General features: G+C 50.1%; 3 gene segments (V, D, J or C); all 3 read left to right on the forward strand.

Annotated features, from left to right (window-relative positions):
- The first annotated feature begins 135 nt into the window (after positions 1 to 135).
- LOC129658705 (T cell receptor beta variable 9-like) lies at positions 136 to 942 on the forward strand. The segment is given in 2 exon segments: positions 136 to 184; positions 318 to 942. Coding segments are annotated over 2 exon segments (453 nt in total).
- Positions 943 to 14,388: 13,446 nt separating this feature from the next.
- Positions 14,389 to 15,361, forward strand: LOC129658409 (T cell receptor beta variable 6-4-like). The segment is given in 3 exon segments: positions 14,389 to 14,437; positions 14,525 to 14,823; positions 15,302 to 15,361. Coding segments are annotated over 3 exon segments (408 nt in total).
- Positions 15,362 to 16,648: 1,287 nt separating this feature from the next.
- Positions 16,649 to 17,774, forward strand: LOC129658707 (T cell receptor beta variable 9-like). The segment is given in 2 exon segments: positions 16,649 to 16,697; positions 16,813 to 17,774. Coding segments are annotated over 2 exon segments (444 nt in total).
- Positions 17,775 to 19,352: the final 1,578 nt, after the last annotated feature.

Raw genomic sequence — 19,352 nt, forward strand, 5'->3', positions numbered from 1 at the left:
CAGCCTGCAGAGACACAGAGCAGTGACGTCATAGGCAAATGCTCCAATCAAGGAAGCAGGAGGGTCAGCACTTTACACCACACAGCCAAGGAGCCCCGCCCCATCCAGCAGCAGTCTTGGGTTCCTGATGCTGCCATGGGCTCCAGGCTCCTCTGCTGTGTGACTCTCTGCCTTCCGGGAGCAGGTGAGTCCTGGACACAGTGTGGGAGCTTCTGAGATGTCTTTGCTTCCCTGAGATAGAAGCCTGGCGATGAGGGCTGCAGCAGGAGGCTTCCCTGTGCTCTGCCCTCAACTTCCTTCTGTCTCCTCCCCAACAGGCCTGGTGGATTCTGGGGTCACCCAGACCCCCAAATACCTGATCAAACCAAGAAAGCAGCAAGCGATTCTGAGATGTTCCCCTGCATCTGGACACTGCTCTGTGTACTGGTACCAACAGTTCCTGGGCCAGGGCCCCCAATTCCTCATTCAGTATTTCAACAGGCAAGAGAATGAGAAAGGAAACCTATCAGATCGATTCTCAGGAAAACAGTTCAGTGACTCTAGCTCTGAGCTGAACTTGACTTCCTTGGAGCTGACGGACTCATCTGTGTATCTCTGTGCCAGCAGCCAAGACACAGCCCTGCATGATCAGGTGCCTCTGGGACAAGAACTCTCCTGCCCCAGCTCAGGAAGTGGTGGTGAGCATGTTGGCTGCCAGTGTGCCAAGCCCAATCACTGCTAGAGCAATAGATTTTCCCAGACATTCATTTCTTGATATGTTGTAATGCTCACTAAGATCATGCAAGGTAAGTATTATTTTAACTGTTTATATATCTGAGGGGATGTGAATTGCCCAGATCTCATACCTCATGACTGTTACAGCTAGGATTGCAGCTCAGGTTTCTTTTCAACACCTGTGGTCCCTTTCCTCATGGAACCATCTCCATACAGAGCAAGTTACATATATGCATTGTGTTATGTGTAACAAGATACAGTTTGGGGCTCTGTGATATGAACTGTTACTCAATGAATGGCAGCCACGCATCACAAGGAGGTATTCCCATGAAAAGAATGTCTCAAATAAAAAAGAGCACTTTTCACTTACCGTGGTGCCACGTCTCACCATGGTGCTCCTAAGCCTGCATTACTTTCTGCCAATCCGTCGTCCTGTGCTGGACAACCAGCTTCTCTCCACCCAGAAAGGTGGGTCACAGGCCTGAGGCCTCTCCCGACATGGGAAGGGGGGGGCTCCTGTGAACATGAAGGAGTTGTACCTGCCTTTGGCAGGTGGACTGTCTGTCAGTGAGTTGATAAGAACAGATCCAAACAATTCCTCAAATGTTGATGAGCCTTCAATGAGGTTGGGAGCAGATACCTGGAGAAACATGGTAGGTGGAGGGCCATTCTCAGGGCTGTGATCAATTAAAGCAGAAATGGGCCTTGAAGTCCTACTGGGACACATATCATAAAGGAGAGCAGGAAGCTAGAGGGAATTTCCGAAGATGCAGAGCTATAGAAATATGTAGATGAATTAAAGTAATATACACATTTATGAAGATTAACTTCGCAATGAAGTATAGATAAAACTGCACACTGTTTACAGATGGGTTACAACAATTGTGAGGCTGATGCCCATTAAGCCGGATGGGTCTCCCTGTTGTGAACTGTTCACTTAGGTTCATTTCTGATTTGAGCCTCTGGGGGAAGGGGCGTGGCCCCTGAGTGACAAGTTGGCTCTGGGGCCTGGCATAGACAGTGACATCTCAGAAGGACTCCCTGGAGAGCCCCTCTCCCCTCTCATCCACACTCAGACCAGAGGGCCCTCCGCCTGCCCCACCCCTGCCATGAGCCCCTGCCTCCTGGGCTGTGTGGTCTTCTGTCTCCTGCAGGCAGGTGAGTCCTGGGGGGCAGGGTCCCCTTGGGAGTGCCAGCACTAAGCCTGTCCGCTGTGACTGCAGCATCGGTCCTCCTTCTCCACAGGGGCGGTCCATGCTGGGGTCACTCAGGACCCCAGATTCCAGGTCGTGAGGAGAGGACAGAGCATGACACTGAAATGTACTCAGGATCCGGGTCTTGACCGCATGTACTGGTACTGACAAGACCTGGGACGTGGGCTGAGGCTGATCCATTACTCAGCTGGTGTGCACACATGCGAGCCACGAGACATGCCCCACGGGTACAGCGTCTCTAGATCAAACACAGAGAACTTTCCTCTCACGCTGGAGTCTGCCAAATGCTCCCAGACAGTTGTATATTTCTGTGCCAGCAGTTACTCCATGGAGCTGCAGGGTCACCTGCTCTCTGTTGAAAAAGACAAGGGCCTACATGCAGGATCCTAGCACTGGGAACCTAAAGCCCTGGGGACCACGTGCCAGCACTCTGACCCTGATGTGTGACCTGGACAGGCCTGGATTTGACCCCAGGGACTCAGACACATGTGTCCACCATCAGTCTCTGTCTTTCCTCTGCATCCTCCCTGGATACAGTTCGGACTGTATCCAGTTCTGACTAGTTCTGACTCTTCCTCATCAGCTTAAGACCTCCCGAAGGGAAGAATATTAGTAAATCAGATATATCTAAACCATCTTGTCTCTCCCAGAACCTCATTGCTGTCTCTCTGGAAGTTTCTCCGGCAGCCTAGCTTTCAAGTGCTCCCTGCTCTTGCCCACCAGAGGGGCAGGTCTTTCCTCCTTTACTGCCTTGGGCTCAGGTCCCCTGCCCTCTCTGTCCAGACACACTTCTCCCTTCATCTGGGTCATGTCCCTTCCCATGACACAGGGAACTTTGTAACCAAGCATAAGCGGTCGTGTTTGAGCAAGTTCTTGGGGTCATCAAAGAGAAAACAACCTCAGTTAATTGGAAACCAGCCAAAATCCCTTGGCATTCCATTCCCAGGAGGAGAGACAGGCGGGGGCTGTGTGTTCTCCTTCCTGCCCCTCTTTCTTACCATCTCAATTATCCTGGACCAGGTTGCCACCATTTGCTTCAGAGAAATATTCTCAAAGTCAAAATACATCCTCCATGGTATCTTATTATATCAAGATTTACAAGTTCATAGGAAATAAATAGGTTAATACACATTTAAATAGGAAATCTGAAAATATATGCCTCTGATCAATCAGAAGTAGTTATGAAGACATGTTTGCAGGCAGATTCACTTGAGATCCTCTGAGCGTTTATTTTATGACATATATTTCCATTTTAGCTAAATACCATCATTGTAGTGGTGAAGCAATGATTTCCTTGTTAGGAAAACGGTCAGATCATACAGTCTTCTACCTCCAGAGGCTAAGAGTGGATTTGAAGATCAACCCTAATCAGCCAGGCTAGGAAGGCAGTAGAACAGATATGTGTGTGTATGTGTTTGTATTTAGGGTGTGGGATTTTTGAAACCTTGCTTCAGAGGCTGCAAATCCATGAGACCATGGACCTTCGGCCACTAGGAGGCACTGTGTTTCCATAGTAAGCAGGGTGTCCTGGGAGGGGTTGAGAGTCACCTGGAGAAGGAAGCTTAAGGGAACCTTGGCTACATGCCTGCACCTGGGAGCAGGTTTGAGTTCCCTGAGTGGTCCTGGGACACATGGAGCCAGCACAGACTCCTCTCTGCTCAGGGAAGAGGGGTCCTGCCTGGAGCCTCAGGATGTGCCCAGGGGACCATCTGTGGAGCAGCATGGGAAGGGGAGGGTGAGAAGTTGGGGTATCTGGTGAGGGCTGGGTGTCAGGCAGGGTCAGACGGAGCAGAACAAATGTGTGTGGACACATGGGACCAGGGGACGAAGCTCCCCTCACACCTATCCTTCCTGGCGGCTGTCAGGACAGGGAATGGCATAGAGGAACCAGCCCTGGGTCCTGCCAAGAGGTCCTGGGGACAAGGGCAGCCTGCAGAGACACAGAGCAGTGACGTCATAGGCCAGTGCTCCAATCAGGGAACAGGAGGGTCAGCACTTTACACCACTCACCCCAGGAGCCCCGGCCCCAGCCAGCAGCAGTCCTGGGTCCTGATGCTGCCATGGGCTCCAGGCTCCTCTGTTGTGTGACTCTCTGCCTCCTGGGAGCAGGTGAGTCCTGGACACAGTGTGGGAGCTTCTGAGATGTCTTTGCCTCCCTGAGATAGAAGCCTGGCGATGAGGGCTGCAACAGGAGGCTCCCCTGTGCTCTGCCCTCAGCTTCCTTCTGTCTCCTTCCCAACAGGTCTGGTGGATTCTGGCGTCACCCAGACCCCCAAATATCTGATCAAATCAAGAAAGCAGCAAGTGATACTGAGATGTTCCCCTGAGTCTGGACACCTCTATGTATCCTGGTACCAACAGGCCCTGGGCCAGGGCCCCCAGTTCCTTATTCAGTATTATAATGGGCAAGAGAATGAGAAAGGAAACATGCCAGATCGATTCTCAGGTGAACAGTTCGGTGACTCTAGCTCTCAGATGAATCTGAGCTCCTTGGAGCTGACAGACTCAGCCGTGTATCTCTGTGCCAGCAGCAAGACACAGCCCTGCATGATCAGGTGCCTCTGGGACAAAAATACTTCTGCCCTAGCTCAGGAAGTGGCTGTGAGGGTGATTGCCTCCCTTCCAGGCATAGGTAGATCCGATAGACTCTCCCAGAAATTCTTTCTCTGCTCTGTTTTAATGCTCCCAAAGATCATGCTAGGTAAATATTATTTTACCTGTTTATACATCTGAGAGGAACTGACTTGTCCACATCTTATATGTCACTGCTTTCAGAGCAAGGAATTTGATTCAAGCCTGTCCTCATCACTTTTGGTCTTTGCCCCCATAAAACTTTCCCCCACATAGAATAAATAATACACAGAAACACACACACACGCACACAAACACACACATACACACATACACGTTTGAAAGCAATTGGCTCACAAAGTTGTTAAGACTGGTAAGTCCAAATGCTGCAAGCGGGTCTGGTGCTACTAGAGACTGAGGGGAGCTGATGTTTAAGTTCAAAAGCAGAAGAACTAATGGTCCAGTGTGAAGGCCATCGGCTGACAATTATCTCTTTCTTGGGGGAGGATCAGTTTTTTCATCTATTCATCTCTTCACCTGGTTTCATGAAGGCCACTGACATTATGGAGGGTCATCTGCTTTACGAATTAAAATGTTAATCTAATCTATTATTAAAAGATACATATTCACATGTTGAAAGTGAAGTTGCTCAGTCGTGTCCGACTCTTTGCAACTCCATGGACTGTAGCCCACGAGGCTCCTCCATCCATGGAATTTTCTAGGCAAGAATATTGGAGTGGGTTGCCATTTCCTTCTCCAGGGCATCTTCCAGGGATTGAACCTGGGTCTTCCACATTGCGGGCAGACGCTTTACCGTCTGAGCCAAAAAATATCCCTCTTTGGAGCACCCAAAAAATAAAACTAAATATCCAAGGCAGAGTCTAGTTGACCTATTATGTTAGTCAGGACACCACCTTCCAGGGCTTCACAAGAATTTAGTAAGCATGAAATCCCTGGCAGGTGACAGGACTCTGGATTTCTTCACTCCCTTTGCTAATCTCTGACAGCCTCCTCTAGTGCTTCCTAGGTGCAAAAGTAGATATGGACACATTTTGACTTCAAACCCTATACTTGAGGACTTCAGATGTCATAGGAAAGAAAGTAATTATGCTTGCCGGTTCCATACATGAGATAAACAGAGCATGTAACGTACCCTCAGGCGTTTTTACATTAACTTTATTGCCATATGAATTATAGTTAACATTTGAATAATGTGAAGTTTGGGGGCCCTGAACCAGCCTTAACCCTGCTGTAAAATTTGTTTAAAATTCAGTCAACCCTGTTTATGATTTCACATCCACAGATTCAACCAGGCAGAGTTGTGTGGTACTGTGAAAAGTGAAAGTGAATGTCACTCAATCGGGTCTGAGTCTTTGCAACCCCATGGACTATGCAGTCCATGAAATATAAATTCTCTGCAGGCCAGAATACTGGAGTGGGTAGTCTTTCCCTTCTCCAGCAGATCTTCCCAACCCAGGGATCCAACTCAGGTCTCTCACACTGCAGGCAGATTCTTTACCAGATGAACAACACGGTCTGTAGTTAGTATCTATTAAAAACTCCACACAAAACTGAACGCATGAAATTCAAAATCGTGTGGTCCAAGGGGTCCGCTGTATATACAGTAACGTTACACACTGCACAGTGAACAGATGAATGGTTCTGATCAATCCGTGTGTGTGTGCCCACGGAACGTTCACCTATAAAGGCTGAGAACATTTCATCACCAAAAATCCTCTGAGGCCCCATTCCCAGGCCTGTCTCCTTCCCTGACAACCAGCAGTATGATTTATGTTGCCATCATTTTTTTTTAAGTCCTCTTTAGCCCAGAGCTAAATATTTAAGTGATTGCCCCTGGAAAGTATTTTGGTTGAAGAAGTTCTTGAAAGCATGTGAGCACCATATCCATGTCAGGGACTATCCTATCTGGAGATGGATGGTTTGGAAAATGACCATCCAAAGGTCTTTTCTGCTGGTACAAGGTTTTTTTTTTTTTAATGCACGTTCATAAATTTCTTTTCTCATGCACAAAATATCTGAAATGATTTTATGATGCTATTTTGAGAGGAAGTCCTCATCTCCTAGGAAATTCCTTTAGCTCCCATGTGATATGCACACAGCAAGGCCTCCTGCTCACACACTGGTGCTGGGACTGAGCAGACAACCAGCAGCAGCAATTTGGTGAGAGATCATTTCATGTCAGGAGAAGGCTTTTCTTTGATTTGACCCCCGCGTCCAAGTCACAGGAGTTGAATTGAAAAGTCCCCCTTTCTGTAGCGCCCTGGCCCGGTCACTAGTCTCCTGCACTGTGGGTCTCACTGTCTCTTGGACCAGAGACATTCTGAGCACAGGTATGGATCCCATGGACTTGCCAGGCCCCGATTCAAGGCTTTTTTATGGCTACAACATTGAGCTCATTCATTGCTTCTGACTTTAGTTTCTGTGTTTTTGTCTCTGAGGCCCAGGGAATGGTTAGTCCCCCAGACCCCAGACGTGTGATCAGGTTCCGTGGAAACCAGCTCATCAGCAGGTCACCACGGTCACCCACTCATGACCATGTGCACGATATTCAGGTTCAGAAATTATTGAGAATTTGAAAATCAGAGCAGCAGAGCATGGCAGCTAGTGCAGGGTCATTCCAAATGTGAGGTTTGTGCATGTGATCCAGTCTGGGGCTCTAGGATATCGGTTACTGAATGGCTGCCCTGCTTCACAAGGAAGTACGCCCATGCAATGGATGTCTCAGGTAAAATCGGACGATTATTCCTTTACCCCGGGGTCAGCCATCTCTCCCGACATCCCTCCCACGTCTGTACTCCTTTGTGCCAACATGTCATCCGTGGTGCTGGACAACGAGCTTCTCTCCTCAAAGCAAGCTGGGTCACAGGCCTGAGGGGGTTCGGCTTGCTGCTCCCCCACCCCTCAGACACGATGGAAAGCACGTGCTCAGGTGGACATGAAGGCACCGAGCCTGTGTGTGAGAGGCCCCCTGTCAGTTGGTGAATTAATAAGAAAGAGCCCAAAGATTCCTCAAGTGTCGATGAGCCTGCCCTAAGGTTGAGGAACCAGATTCTGGAATCTAGTGCTGCACTTATTTCCTTCTTAGTAGAAATGTCTGATCATACAGTGTTTTACCTCCACAGGCTAAGACTAGACTTGAAGATCAGCCCTAATTCATCCAGGCTGGGAAGGCAGCAGATGAGGGGTGTGTGTATGGGTGTGTGTGTTTGTGTGAGTAGGATATCGGTTACTGAATGGCTGACCGCTTCACAAGGAAGTACCCCCATGCAATGGATGTCTCAGGTAAAATCAGAGCATTTTTCCTTTACCCTGGGGTCAGCCATCTCTCCCAACATCCCTCCCACGTCTGTACTCCTTTGTGCCAACATGTCATCCGTGGTGCTGGGCAACCAGCTTCTCTCCTCAAAGCTAGCTGGGTCACAGGCCTGAGGCGGTTTGGCTTGCTGCTCCCCTACCCCTCAGACACGATGAGAAGCATGTGCTCAGGTGGACATGAAGGCACCGAGCCTGCGTGTGAGAGGCACCCTGTCAGTCGGTGAATTAATAAGAAAGGGAGCGCAAGGATTCCTCAAGTGTCGATAAGCCTGCCCTAGGGTTAGGGAACCAGATTCTGGAATCTAGTGCTGCACTTATTTCCTTCTTAGTATAAATGTCTGATCATACAGTCTTTTACCTCCACAGGCTAAGACTAGACTTGAAGATCAACCCTAATTCATCCAGGCTGGGAAGGCAGCAGATGAGGGATGTGTGTATGTGTGTGTGTGTGTGTTTGTGTGAGTAGGGGTTGAAAGTGTGGAGTGCGGGGAATTTGTATTCTTGTTTTAGAGGAAGGCACAGATCCATGAAACCATTGGCCTCTAGGAGGCACTGTGGGCCCATGGTAAGCAGGGTGTGATGGAGGGGTTGAGAGTCACCCTGGAGAGGGTAGCTTAGGGGAAGCTTGGCTACATGCCTGCATCAGAAAGTAGGTTTGAGCTCCCTGAGTAGTCCAGGGATGCATGGACTCAGCACAGACTCCTCACTGCCCAGGGGAATGGGGACATGCCTGGAGCTTCAGGATACGCCCAGGGAATCTTCTCCTGGACAGCATGGGGAGTGGAGGGTGAAGGGATTAGTGTGGCTGGTGAGGGCTGGGTGATGAGTGTCTGGCAGGGACAGGAAGAGAAGAAAAAGGCATGTTATGGGCATATGGGGACATGGGCACAGTGCTCTCTTCACACCCACCCTTGGCTGAGGGGCTGTGAAGAACAAGGAATGGCTTAGAGGAACCAGCCCTGGGTCCTGCCAAGGGGTCCAGTGGACAAGGGCAGCCTGCAGAGGCACAGAGCAGTGATATCATAGGCAAATGCTCCAATCAGGGAAGCAGGAGGGTCAGCACTTTACACCACTCACCCCAGAAGCCCTGCCCCCAGCCAACAGTAGTCCTGGGTTCCTGATGCTGCCATGGGCTCCAGGCTCCTCTGCTGTGTGACTCTAAGCCTCCTGGGAGCAGGTGAGTCCTGGACACAGTGTGGGGGCTTCTGAGATGTCTTTGCCTCCCTGAGATAGAAGCTTGGTGATGAGGGCTGCATCAGGAGGCTTCCCTGTGCTCTGTTCTCAGCTTCCTTGTCTCCTCCCCAACAGGCCTGGTGGATTCTGAAGTCACCCAGACACCCAAGTACCTGATCAAATCAAGAAAACAGCAAGTGATACTGAGATGTTCCCCTGAGTCTGGACACCAATCTGTGTACTGGTACCAACAGGCCCTGGGCCAAGGCCTCCAATTCCTCATTCAGTATTACAATAGGGCAGAGTATGAGAAAGGAAACATATCAGATCGATTCTCAGGAAAACAGTTCAGTGACTCTAGCTCTGAGCTGAACTTGACTTCCTTGGAGCTGACGGACTCAGCCATGTACCTCTGTGCCAGCAGCCAAGACACAGCCGTGCATGATCAGGTGCCTCTGGGACAAAAACACTCCTGCCCCAGCTCAGGAAGTGGTGCCTGAGTGTCAGCTGCCAGCCTGCCAAGCCCAGTCTCTGGTGGAGTGAGAGACTTTCCCAGACATTCACTTCTTGATATGTTTTAATGCTCACTAACGTCATCAAGGTAAGTACCCTTTTATCTGTTTGTACATCTCAGGGGACGTGAGTTGCCCAGATCTCATACTTCATAAGTGTCTCAGCGAGCATCCCGGTTCAAGTGTGTTCTCAACACCCGTGGTCCCTTCGCTCATGGAACTGTGTACAGAGCAAGTTACATACACGCATTGTGTTATGTGTAACAAGATACAGTTCCAGGCTCTGTGATATGCACTGTTACTCAATGAATGGCAGCCACACTTCACAAGGAGGTATTCCCATGAGAGGAATGTCTCAAATAAAAACGGAGCATTTTTCATTACCCTGGCGTCTGCACCTCCCTCTGTCCCTCCTACATCTGTACTCCTTTGTGCCAAAATGTCATTCTGTGCCAGGCATCTAGCTTATCTCCACGCAGAAAGGTGGGTCACCGGCATGAGGGGGCTCTGCTTGCTCCCTCCCCCCAACACGGGAATCACGGGCTGCCGTGAACATGAAGGAGCTGTACCTGTGTTTGACCGGTGGATTGTCTGTCAGTGAATTGATTAGAAGCAGACCAAAGAATTCCTCAAATGTTGATGAGCCTGCAATGAGGTTGGGAGCAGAAACCTGGAGAAACATGGTAGGTGGAGGGACTGTCTCAGGACTTCGGGCAATGTTTCCGAAAGGGAGCCTTGAAGTGCTGCTGCTAAGTCGCTTCAGTTGTGTCCAACTCTGTGCGACCTCATAGGTGACAGCCCACCAGGTTCCCCCATCCCTGGGATTTTCCAGGCAAGAACACTGGAGTGGGGTGCCATTGCCTTCTCTGCCTGAAGTGCTCTTGGAACACATATCATAAAGGATAGAAGGACGCCAGAAGGATTTCCCCAGGATTCAAAACTTCAGAAATATGTAGATAAATACAAGTAATATACATGTTAATGAAGACTTATGTTTGGACTAGAACATACAAAACATTGAATCAGTTTAACATCTACAGAAAAGCCTTTAACATTTACAGAAAGGTTACAGCAACCTGTGAGATTACGTCTCTTGTTCTGGATGGGTCTTCATGTTGTGAACTGTTCACTCAGGTTCATTTCTGATTTGAGCCTCTGGGGGAAGGGGTGTGGCCCCTGAGTGACAGATTGGCTGTGGGGCCTGGCAGGGACAGTGACATCTCAGAAGGACTCCCTGGAGAGCTCCTCTCCCCTCTCATCCACACTCAGACCAGAGGGCCATCCGCCTGCCCCGCCCCCGCCATGAGCCCCTGCCTCCTGGGCTGTGTGGTCTTCTGTCTCCTGCAGGCAGGTGAGTCCTGGGGGGCAGGCTCCCCTTCGGGGTGCCATCACTAAGCCTGTCCGCTGTGACTGTGGCATCGGTCCTCCTTCTCCACAGGGGCGGTCCATGCTGGGGTCACTCAGGATCCCCAGATTCGAGGTTGTGAGGTGAGGACAGAGCGCGAGACTGAAATGTACTCAGGATCTGAGCTTTAGCTATATGAACTGGTACCGACAAGACCGAGGACAAGGGCTGAGGCTGATCCATTACTCAGTTATCCCTCCCGCCACGGAGAAAGGAACTGTGCCCGAGGGCTACAGCGTCTCCAGACCAAGTACAGAGAACTTCCCTCTCACACTGGAGTCTGCCAACCACTCCCAGACATCTGTGTACTTCTGCACCTGCGGTTATCCACGGTGCTGCACGGCCACCTCATCTCTGTGCAAAAAGATAAGGGAAGCCCTGCAGCCTGGAAGGAGGAGAGCCCCTTGCAGGCTTCTCACACACGGAACCTTGGAACCCAGGGCCACATGCCTGCAGTGTGAAACTGAGTGTGCCGTCTCATATCACGCCCAGCTACATCGACGTTAAATGCAGTGGATGGCTGGTTTTTTTATTTCAAAGTTTTATAACTCTAAAAATAAATGGGTTTCTATATATATAATCTCTGTATATAAATCCGTTACCTAGAATTGGTAATACTTAATTTATGTAGAAAATCTAGAAATATGTGGATCTGAATTAATCAGAGGGACTACGGAATGCAGTGCTCCAGGCTGTATTGACCTGAGCTCAGCAGTGTCTGTATTGAAGGTCTGTGTGATTCCGCCTTAGCACACCACTGTGACACCGCTGCTAAGTCACTTCAGATCAGCTCAGTCGCTCAGTCGTGTCCGATTCTTTGCGACCCCATGAATCGCAGCACGCCAGGCCTCCCTGTCCCTCACCAACTCCCGGAGTTCACTCAGACTCATATCCATGGAGTCAGTGATGCCTTCCAGCCATCTCATCCTCTGTCATCCCCTTCTCCTCCTGCCCCCAATCCCTCCCAGCATCAGAGTCTTTTCCAATGAGCCAACTCTTCGCATGAGGTGGCCAAAGTACTGGAGTTTCAGCTTCAGCATCATTCCCTCCAAAGAAATCCCAGGGCTGATCTCCTTCAGAATGGACTGGTTGGATCTCCTTGCAGTCCAAGGCACTCTCAAGAGTCTTCTCCAACACCACAGTTCAAAAGCATCAATTCTTCAGCGCTCAGCCTTCTTCACAGTCCAACTCTCGCATCCATACATGACCACAGGAAAAACCATAGCCTTGACTAGACAAACCTTTGTTGGCAAAGTAATGTCTCTGCTTTTGAATATGCTATCTAGGTTGGTCGTAACTTTCCTTCCAAGGAGTAAGCGTCTTTTAATTTCATGGCTTCAGTACCATCTGCAGTGATTTTGGAGCCCAGAAAAATAAAGTCTGACACTGTTTCCACTGTTTCCCCATCTATTTGCCATGAAGTGGTGGGACCAGATGCCATGATCTTCGTTTTCTGAATGTTGAGCTTTAAGCCAACTTTTTCACTCTCCACTTTCACTTTCATCAAGAGGCTTTTGAGTTCCTCTTCACTTTCTGCCATAAGGGTGGTGTCATCTGCATAGCTGAGGTTATTGAGATTTCTCCCGGCAATCTTGATTCCAGCATGTGTTCCTTCCAGTCTAGCGTTTCTCATGATGTACTCTGCATATAAGTTAAATAAACAGGGTGACAATATACAGCCTTGACGTACTCCTTTTCCTATTTGGAACCAGTCTGTTGTTTCATGTCCAGTTCTAACTGTTGCTTCCTGACCTGCATACAAATTTCTCAAGAGGCAGATCAGGTGGTCTGGTATTCCTATCTCTTTCAGAATTTTCCACAGTTTATTGTGATCCACACAGTCAAAGGCTTTGGCATAGTCAATAAAGCAGAAATAGATGTTTTTTTGGAACTCTCTTGCTTTTTCCATGATGCGGCGGATGTTGGCAATTTGATCTCTGGTTCCTCTGCCTTTTCTAAAACCATCTTGAACATCAGGAAGTTCACGGTTCACATATTGCTGAAGCGTGTCTAACTCTGTGTGACCCCATAGACGGCAGCCCAGGAGGCTCCCCCGTCCCTGGGATTCTCCAGGCAAGAACACTGGAGTGGGTTGCCATTTAGTATGTGCAATTATTTTCTTCTTAATGGAAATGTTGGATTCTACAGTCTTTTATCTCCAGAGGCTAAGAGGCAATTTGCAGATCAATCTTAAGTCACTGGCTTGGGAAGACAGTAGAACAAGTGTGTGTTGTGTGTGTGTGTGTGTTCAGGGTGTGGGGTATTTACATTCTTGCTTTGGCAGAAGGCACACATCCATGAGACTGTGTACCATTGGCCACTAGGAGGCACTGTGGGCCCACGGTAAGCAGGGGGTCCTGGGAGGGGTGGCGAGTCACCCTGGGGAGGGCAGCTTTAAGGAACCTTGGCTACATGCCTGAATGAGAAAGCAGGTTTGAGTGCGCTGAAGTCCTGAGGTTCCAGGACCCATGGAAGCAGTACAGACTCCTCACTGCCCAGGAAAGTGGGGATGTGCCTGGATCCTCAGGATGTGCCCAGGAGACGGTCTCCAGGAGCTGCAAGGGAGTGGAGGTGAGGGGTTGGGGTGGCTGGTGAGGGCTGGGTGATTGTCAGCTGATTGCCTGGTGATTGCCAGCCAGGTGAGTGCCTGGCTGTGTGTCAGGCAGGGGCTGGCAGAGGACAACAAGGTATGCTGTGGGCACTGGGGACCTGGGGACGGTGCACCCTTCCACCCACCCCTTGCTCAGGGGCTGGGAAGGGCAGGAAGGGCATAGAGGGCTCACCTTTGTCCTGGCAAGGGGCCCAGAGGACAGGGCAGCCTGCAGAGGCACAGAGCAGTGAAGTCATAGGCAAATGCTCCAATCAGGGAGCAGGAGGGTCAGCACTTTACACCACTCACCCCAGGAGGCCCACCCCCAGCCAGCAGCTGTCCTGGGTTCCTGATGCTGCCATGGGCTCCAGGCTCCTCTGCTGTGTGACTCTCCTCCTTCTGGGAGCAGGTGAGTCCTGGACACAGTGTGGGAGCTTCTGAGATGTCTTTGCCTTCCTGAGATAGAAGCCTGGAGATGAGGGCTGCAGCAGGAGCCCTCAACAATGTGCTGTTTAGGAGCACGCAGTAACCCCCCAACCCTGCAGTTCGAAATCTGCATATAACATCACATACTTAGGAATGAAGAATTATCTCTGGAATACAACACACTTACATTATAAACTGTTTAGAGAAAGGACACAACAACTCATAAGGCTCAAGTCCATTGACCTGGATGGGTCTCCGTGTTATGAACTCTTCACTCAGGTTCATTTCTGATTTGAGCCTCTGGGGGAAGGGGGGTGGCCCCTGAGTGACAGGATTTCCCTGGGTCCTGGCAGGGAGAGTGACATCTCAGAAGGACTCCCTGGAGAGCCCCTGTCCCCTCTCATCTACACACACTCCAGAGGGCCCTCCACCTGCCCCGCCCCCGCCATGAGCCCCTGCCTCCTGGGCTGTGTGGTCTTCTGTCTCCTGCAGGCAGGTGAGTCCTGGGGGGCAGGGTCCCCTTCGGGGTGCCAGCACTAAGCCTGTCCTCTGTGACTGCAGCATCGGTCCTCCTTCTCCACAGGGGCGGTCCATGCTGGGGTCACTCAGGACCCCAGATTCCAGGTCCTGAGGACAGGACAGAACGCGACACTGACATGTACTCAGGATCTGGGTCATAACCGCATGTACTGGTACCGACAAGACCTGGGACACGGGCTGAGGCTGATCCATTACTCAGCTGGTGCGCACACTAGCGAGCCAGGAGACATGCCCGACGGGTACAGTGTCTCCAGACCAAGCACAGAGAACTTTCCTCTCACACTGAAGTCTGCCAACCGCTCCCAGACATCTGTGTACTTCTGTGCCAGCAGTTACTCCACGGTGCTGCACGGCCACCTCCTTTCTGTGCAAAAAAGCAGATGAGGGCCCCGCAGCCTGGAACCTGGGGAGCCCCTTACAGGCTCCTAGCACCTGGAGACTCGGAGCCCACAGACACATACTGGCAGCATAGCCAGCGATGTTTGATCTTCCTGGCACGGACCTGACAACAGGGCCTCGTGGACATGTGTCTACCCTCACTCTCTGTCTTTTCACTCTAGCTGCCACATGAGCCTAAAGATGCTTCCCAGCTCTGACTGCTAGTCATCAGTCTGAACATGAGGCCATCAGGAGGAAAGGTTGTTGGGAAATGAGATACATCTAGACCCTCTTGTCTCTCCCCAGGCACCGCATGCCTGTCACTATGGAAGGTTCCCCCCAGGCTGGCCCTTGAGTGGTCTCTGCTCTTGTCCAACTTCCCCAGATGTGGGCCTTTCTCTCCCACCTTCCTGGCCCTCATTCCCACCCTTCTCTACTTCAGCCTTGCTGCTCCTCCCTCAACGGGGTCATGTCCTTGCCCATCACCCAGGGAACCTTGTAATGATCCCTAACTGGGCGTGTTTGAGTAGGTTCTCTAGGGTTCTCAAAGAGAATGTAACCTCAGTTAATTATTAATCATCCAAAATTCCTTGGTCATCCCTGAGGAGGAGAAACAAGCTGTGTGTGTATGTATTCTCCACCATGGCCTGTCTTTCGTATCTAAATAGCCTAGACCCTGATGCTGGGAAAGACTAAAAGCAAGAGGAGAAGGAGGTGGCAGAGCGAGAGGTAGTTAGATAGCATTACTGACTAACAGACATGAATTTGAACAAACTGTGGAACCCTGCTCTGTCCTGCAAAGTCTCTTAGATTACTTGTGAGCTGGACTGCTGGTCTTGGTGAGGCTGGGTTTATGCCCGACGCCCTTCCCCATGGTTCCTTCACTTTTGTCTTCAGGCAGGTGTTGCTCTTTCCTACCACCTCCTCGTTCCATACCCTTCACTTTTGCTGATGAACAGGGGAGCCTGGCACGCTGCAATGCATGGGGTTTCAATGAGTTGGACTCGAGTTAGTAACTTAGGAACACCACCATCAACAAAAGCTAACCAAAGTTAGCATCTCCCTCATCACAATCTTCTAAAAGTCAAAGTATTAAATATTTCCTGCATGAACTCATTTCTTTTCTCTTGAAATACAAAACCATAAATCAGCTGTGGCAGGATGGTGTGTGTGTTTGTGCTTCTAATTTTGTGTGTGTTCTTTAGAAAAACAAAGCGGGGACGCTGTGCAGCTGAGAAACTCCACAAGTTTCTGGGGCAGAGCAAGCAGACAGAGCTAGTGCCTGGGACCAGGAGGCCTAAGAGAAAGCTTTATTTGGTGTTCTTATCTCTAGAAGCCTTACTAGGATAGGCACTAATTTGCAGGGTTGCTCTCCCAGCTGGGAGCCGTGAACTTCAACTATGCAGTGCTGAGGGAGCCTTGAGGTTGCAGCAAAAGTGAAGGGTATGGAGCTGGGAGGTGGTAGGAAAGAGAAACAGAAAAGAGCAACACCTACCTGAAGAGAAAAGGGAAGGTGCCATGGGGAAGGGCGATGAGCATAAACCCAGCTTCGCCAAGACCAGCAGTCCAGCTCTCATGTCATCTAAGAGACTTTGCAGGACAGAGCAGGGTCCTGGATCAGCTGACCTGGAATGAGAGGTCAGATTCCTGGGAAACAGCAGAGGCAATGACATCAGAGCAGTGACGTCACTGCCTCACCTCCAGTCAGAGGAAGGAGGCCCAGAACCCCAGCTCTCAGAGAAGCAGAGCTCTGAGCAAGGAGATGCCTCCCAGCTCTGGCCCTCCTGCCATGGGCTGCAGCCCCGTCTGCTGTGTGGCTCTGTGTCTCCTGGCAGCAGGTGGGTCCTTGTCACAGGGGAGAATCTGTGTTCCTGGTCTGACTCTGCCTGAATCCAAGGCACCATCGGGTTCTCTCCCGAATTCTTTCTCAGCCCCAGTCTTCTTCCCCCACAGGCCTTGTGGATTCTGGAGTCACCCAAACCCCGAGATACCTGATTAAAGCAAGAGGACAGCGAGGGACCCTGGGCTGCTCCCCTGTCTCTGGACACCTCTCTGTGTACTGGTACCAACAGGCCCTGGGCCAGGGCCCCGAGTTCCTTGTTCAGTATTACAGGCAGGATGTGAGGGGAGAAGCACAGCTCCCGGATCGATTCTCAGGAAAACAGTTTAGTGACTTTCACTCTGAGCTGAACCTGAGCTCCTTGGAGCTGACAGACTCAGCCGTGTATCTCTGTGCCAGCAGCCAAGACACAGCCCTGCATGATCAGGTGCCTCTGGGACAAAAACAGTCCTGCCCCAGCTCAGGAAGTTACTGTGAGGGTGACTGCCTGCCTGTCAGGCCTAGATAGATCTGATAGACTGTCCCAGACGTTCTTCCTCTGCTGTGTTTTACTGCTCCCAAACATCATCCTAGGTAGTATTATTTTACCTGTTTATACATGAGGGAAAATGACTTGTCTACATCTTATATGTCATTACTTTCAGATCAAGGAATTTGATTCAAGCTTGTCCTCCTTAGTTGTGGTCTTTGCCCCTATAAAACTTTACCCCACATAGAATAAATAATACACAGAAACACACACACACACATGCACATATACACACACATAAACATGTACATGTTTTAAAGCAATCGGCTCACATAGTCGTTAAGGCTGCTAAGTCCAAACGCTGCAAGCGAGTCTGGTGCTACTGAGACTGAGGGGAGCTGATGTTTAAGTTCAAAAGCAGAAGGACTAACGGCCCAGTGTGAAGGCTGTTGGCTGACAATTCTCTCTTACTTGAGGGAGGATCAGTGTTTTCGTCTATTCCTCTCTTCACCTGGTTTCATGAAGGCCACCAACATTATGGAGGGTCATCTGCTTTACGAATTAAAATGTTTATTTAATCTATTATTAAAACATACCTATTCACATGTTGAAAGTGAAGTCGCTCAGTCGTGTTCGACTCTTTGTGACCTAATGGACTGTAGCCCACCAGGCTCCTCCATCCGTGGAATTTTCTAGGCAAGAGTACTGGAGTGGGTTGCCATTTCCTTGTCCAGCGGAAAGTATTATGGGTAAAGAAGTTCTTGAAAGCCTGTGAGCACCATATCCATGTCAGGGACTATGCTATCTGGAGATGGATGGTTTGGAAAATGATCACCCAAAGGTCTTCCCTTCTGCTACAGGCTTTTTTTTTAAAATTATTTATTCACGTTCACAAATTTCTTTTCTCGTGCACACATTCTGAAATGATTTTATGATGCTGTTTTGACAGGAAGTCCTCATCTCCAAGGAAATTCCTTTAGGGCCCTTGTAATATGCACACAGCACGGCCTCCTGTTCACACACTGGTGCTGGGACTGACCAAGCAACCAGCAGCAGCAATTTGGTGAGAGATCATTTCATGTCAGGAGAAGGCTTGTCTTTGATTTGACCCCCGCGTCCAAGTCACAGGAGTTGAATTGAAAAGTCCCCCTTTCTGTAGCGCCCTGGCCTGGTCACTAGTCTCCTGCGCTGTGGGTCTCACTGTCTCTTGGACCAGAGACACTGTGAGCACAGGTATGGATCCCATAGATCTGCCAGGCTCCAACTGAAGGCTTGTTTTTGTGGCTTCAACATCAAGCTCATTTGTTGCTTCTGACCTTAGCTTCTGTGTTTTTGTCTCTGAGGCCCCAGGAACGGTTAGTCACCCAGACCCCAGACGTGCGATCAGGTTCCATGGAAACCAGCTCATCGGGAGGTCACCACGGTCACCCACTCAGGACCAGGTGCATGATGTTCAGGTTCAGAAATGATTGAGAATTTGAAAATCACAGCAGCAGAGCATGGCAGCCAGTGCAGGGTCCTTCCAAGTGTGAGGTTTGTGCATGAGATACAGTCTGGGGCTCTAGGATATCGGTTACTGAGTGGCTGCCCCACTTCACAAGGAAGTACCCCCATGCAATGAATGTCTCACGTAAAATCGGAGCATTTTTCCTTTACCCCGGGGTCAGCCATCTCTCCCGACGTCAGTCCCACGTCTGTATTCCTTTGTGCCAACATGTCATCCGTGGTGCTGGGCAACCAGCTTCTCTCCTCAAAGCAAGCTGGGTCACAGGCCTGAGGTGGTTCAGCTTGCTGCTCCCCCACCCCTCAGACACAAGGAGAAGCACGTGCTCAGGTGGACATGAAGGAGCTGAGCCTGCGTGTGACAGGCACCGAGCCTGGTGAGCTGCAGTCCATGGGTCGAGAAGAGTTGGACCTGAATGAGCTACTTCACTTTCACTTTTTACTTTTGTGCATTGGAGAAGGAAATGGCAACCCACTCCAGTGTTTTTGCCTGGGAATCCCAGGGACGGGGAAACTGGTGGGCTGCCGTCTGTGGGGTTGCACAGAGTCGAACACAATTGAAGCGACTTAGCAGTAGCAGCAGCAGCTATCAGTCAGTGACTTAATAAGAAAGAGAGCCCAAGGATTCCTCAAGTGTTGATGAGCCTGCCCTAAGGTTAGGGAACCAGATCCAAAATCATT

The sequence above is a fragment of the Bubalus kerabau genome, chromosome 8 (assembly GCF_029407905.1).
Source record: "Bubalus kerabau isolate K-KA32 ecotype Philippines breed swamp buffalo chromosome 8, PCC_UOA_SB_1v2, whole genome shotgun sequence".
NCBI classification, from domain to species: Eukaryota; Metazoa; Chordata; class Mammalia; order Artiodactyla; family Bovidae; genus Bubalus; species Bubalus kerabau.